The sequence below is a fragment of the Chiloscyllium plagiosum genome, chromosome 28 (assembly GCF_004010195.1).
Source record: "Chiloscyllium plagiosum isolate BGI_BamShark_2017 chromosome 28, ASM401019v2, whole genome shotgun sequence".
Classification (NCBI taxonomy): domain Eukaryota; kingdom Metazoa; phylum Chordata; class Chondrichthyes; order Orectolobiformes; family Hemiscylliidae; genus Chiloscyllium; species Chiloscyllium plagiosum.
Window position 1 is genome coordinate 1,505,316 of NC_057737.1, and position 3,783 is coordinate 1,509,098.

General features: G+C 43.6%; 1 protein-coding gene across 1 annotated transcript in view; it reads left to right on the top strand.

The window, feature by feature from the left end:
• The first annotated feature begins 94 nt into the window (after nt 1-94).
• The window catches only part of LOC122563870 (transient receptor potential cation channel subfamily V member 3-like), a 21,046-nt gene continuing 17,357 nt past the window's right edge, over nt 95-3,783 (top strand). The window contains exons 1-3 of the mRNA XM_043718071.1: nt 95-463; nt 1,588-1,671; nt 3,587-3,660. Coding sequence (XP_043574006.1) covers nt 380-463; nt 1,588-1,671; nt 3,587-3,660 — 242 coding nt within the window. The 5' untranslated portion in view covers nt 95-379. The remainder of the gene's footprint in view (nt 464-1,587; nt 1,672-3,586; nt 3,661-3,783) is intronic.

The following is a 3,783-nucleotide window of genomic DNA, read 5'->3' on the forward strand; positions in this document are numbered from 1 at the left end:
TGTGTGTGTGAGAGAGACAGAGGGAGGGGGTGAGTGTGTGCGCGTGTGCATTTAAGAGGATGTTTGCCTTTGTCCAGTCCAGTCCAACACCAGCGCCTCCACATCATTCCTTTCACATGACTCTGTACTTGATTTGACAATTTCTTTCTTTCAGTTCCTCCAGTCCTGTAAGGTTAGCAGATAAAGCCTGCCCATCCGAGGTCGAAGATGTCTTGTTGCCCTCAGGTCACTCCTTGGTTTATGGTTTAACACAGCTCCTGTACTGTGAAGTCTGATTTGTTTTCCCTCTCTCCACTGCATTTAGAACAGGCACCTACTGCTCTCTGTGGAACCCCTGAACACTCTTCTTGAGCAGAAATGGGAGAAATTTGCAGTCTATATGTTCGCTATCAACTTCCTCCTGTATCTGTCTTATGTCATCACTTTCACTGCTGTTTATTACGACTGGTCTCATGCAAACAAGGTGAGTAGTCCCCTTAAAAAGACTTGTCATTTCCGAAGGAGCAGTGCTCCGAAAACTTGTGATTTTAAATAAACCTGTGTCATGTCACTTTTGACTATGTCCATTCCAGTCCAACACCAGCGTCTCCACATTTTTAATTCATAAAGAAACTTTCACAACCTTTGTACCTTCTCCGCGTGTCTGCCTGGGTTCCCTCTGGGTGCTCCGGTTTCCTCCCACAGACCAGAGATGTGCAGGTTAGGGTGGATTGGTCACAGGGATTGCAGGATTATAGGGATGGGCTGGATCTGCGTGGGATGCTCTTGGGAGGGTCAGTGTGGACTTGATGGGCTGAATGGCCTGCTTCCACACTGTAGAGATTCAATTCTACTCAACCTCACAACATCCCAAGTGTAATACCCCAACGCACTTGCTGAATTTGGTTAGGTGTGTGATGATCTGCATCTCACACGCTATGAAACCACAGATTCACCTTTGCCAGCCCGCTGTGGATGTGAGAAACAACGAACTGCCCCATCCCACAATCTCTCACAATAAAAAACACTTGGATCATAACTGACTTCTTACCTCATCTCAGAGTGCTCAGTAGTGCTGAGCAGCTAGAGGAGTATTTGATGAACATTGCCATAATGTAGGAAAAGCAGCAATAACTTTAACAAATCATGTTCTCACAGAACAGCTGAAAATCAATAACAATTAGATGACGATAAACTGCAGAAATTGGTCAAAGGCTAAATATTGGGTGGATCACCAAGGATCACGAGGTAATGGCTGTGGAAGATGGCTTCACAACTCAATCAAAGGACAAGATTTACCCCAGTGCAGCACTCCCTCTGCACCGCACCATCGCGGCGGCCTCAGACTTTTGAGCCTGTTCCTGGAGTGGGACTTTCAGAATACGGGACCCTACACTTCCCACCTTTAAACATCTGGCCAGCTGTACAGCCCTGCAGCAGTTTTGGGATTTTGCTCCTTGCTCCTCCTTCCCAATTTGGAGGAAAGGTCAGGATTAGGATTGAGGTCACCTACCTTCCCACACAAATACCAACAGGTCACAATGAAGACTCTCCAAAATAAACCCCTGGCATTTCTTTGCAGTCAATAGATTATGTTTTCTGTTTCAGACAGACATCATGTCCACTACATCAAGACAACTGAGTGGACAGATCTTTATTTTAACATGGGCTGTTGCCTTACTTTTCATAGAAGTAAGTACACAATTCCTTTATCCTACATTGAGTTTCTTTGTCTAAAGGGTCAGGAAATATTTCAAAAGGCACATGACCTGATAACCTGCATAATAAACAGGGTGAGAGAATAACAGAAAGGACATTTTGCGAATGTGCCTTTAGCGCAACTACATCTGAAAAATATTTAACATAAAATCATATGAATGAGAGGAGGTGGCCATTCAGCCCATCTAGACAGCTCTTTCACTAAGTAATGACTGATCGCATTGTGGGTTAAACTCTATCTTCCAGCCCGTCCCCAATAATACTCATCGCCCTCATACATCAAAAATCAATCCAGCTCAGCTGTGAGATATTCCTTTGACTCCAACCTCCAATACTCTCTGGGAAACAGAATTTCTAATGTTAACAATTCAAGAATCCGCTCATCTCCATCTTAAATGGAAGACCCCTGATTTTTCAATGTACCCCCAGTTTCTCCCACAGTTGTGTACTCGCAACATCTTACCCATGAAGCCCATCAGAATTTTGTATATTTCAATAAGATTACCCCTATTCTTCTAAACATTTACTGTCTATAATTTTCCTCATTGCTGAAGGGGGTGTGACCAACGTCCCCAAGATTGATTTTCCAAGTGAGGTCCATGTCCTCAGTAAAAGAGACATCCTTTGCCAAAATAAAAAGGGAAGGTGGTTTGGAAGAATGAGAAACGAAACACAAGATTCTGAGGGATCTCGACAGGATGGCTGTTGTGAGGACATTTCTTCTGGGGGTCATAATCTCAGATAGAAACCCCCTCATCCACATGGAGATTTGAGTGAGAGTGAGGACAAGAGTGTGAGAGAGATTGAGTGAGTGAATGAGTGAGTGAGAGATTGAATGAGTGAGAGATTGAATGAGTGAGAGAATGAGAGTGAGTGAGTGAAAGTGAGTGAGAGCACCAGAGCATGCAGCAGAGGGCAAGAGCAAGAGTACAAGACAGAATCATCAAAGATAACTCCTGAACTGATTGTGTCCTGGAGTCCCTGCTGACCTTAACTAAACTGAATTGTACCCAACAGCAGTAAACTGGTTGGTCTTATAATTACCCCTATTTTGTGTTGTGTTACACTGTAGTTATGGAGCATTATAAATTTGATCTGGTTATTTGTATAATGTGGGGTTGGGTAGGGCTTTGTTATATCAGTGGTGCTGGAAGAGCACAGCAGTTCAGACAGCATCCGAGGACAGGCAAAGTCCGAGGACGGGCTTTTGATTCCTGATGAAGGGCTTTTGCCCGAAACGTCGATTTTGCCTGTCCTCGGATGCTGCCTGAATTGCTGTGCTCTTCCAGCACCACTGATCCAGAATCTGGTTTCCAGCATCTGCAGTCATTGTTTTTACCTCTTTGTTATATCACATTAACTTGAATTTGGCTGAAGCTGGTTTTGGTCATTTCTAAATGGCTTGTTAATGTAATCAGAGTGACATAGTGCTCACATCGCTAGATGAATAAGCCAGAGACTCTGGCGATGACCCAGAGACATGGTAACATTTCACAACGGTACCTTGAAAATAATTGGATTCAATTATTTAATTAAATAGAGGTTAAACAGCTAGCGTGGTCTCAGAAATGGTGGCCAGGGAGCTGTTTGATCGCTGCAGAAACCCAACAGATCCTTCCGGAATGTAGTCCAAGTGATGTCAGACCTGCATCAACATGATTTACTCAACTCCGAGTGAAATAGCAGACCAAAGGCAGGTTGTGCTCATCTCCTGGGCAATGATCACAACCATATAATTGCCCACATCCTAGGATTCCATTAATTCATCCATCCCTTGCCTGTTTTGTTTTGAAATAAGCTGGATTTGTTTATGAGTTCTTTTAAAACTGATTCTAGTTGCATTGAATTGGTATGATTTAATATTAAAAATTTTTAAAAAATCTTATAGGTAGCATCAATAATTCACTTGAGACTTTCGGACCTGCAATCAATAATGACAGATGCATGGTTCCACATCCTGTTGTGAGTGTACCCCTTAATATTTGAATTGGGGTTGGGGAGTTGTCAGCAGAATTGAGGAGGGGGTGGATGAGGGGTTTAGTGAGCTGGAGTTGGGGAGGGGGTTGGGGGGGTCAGTTAGCTGAG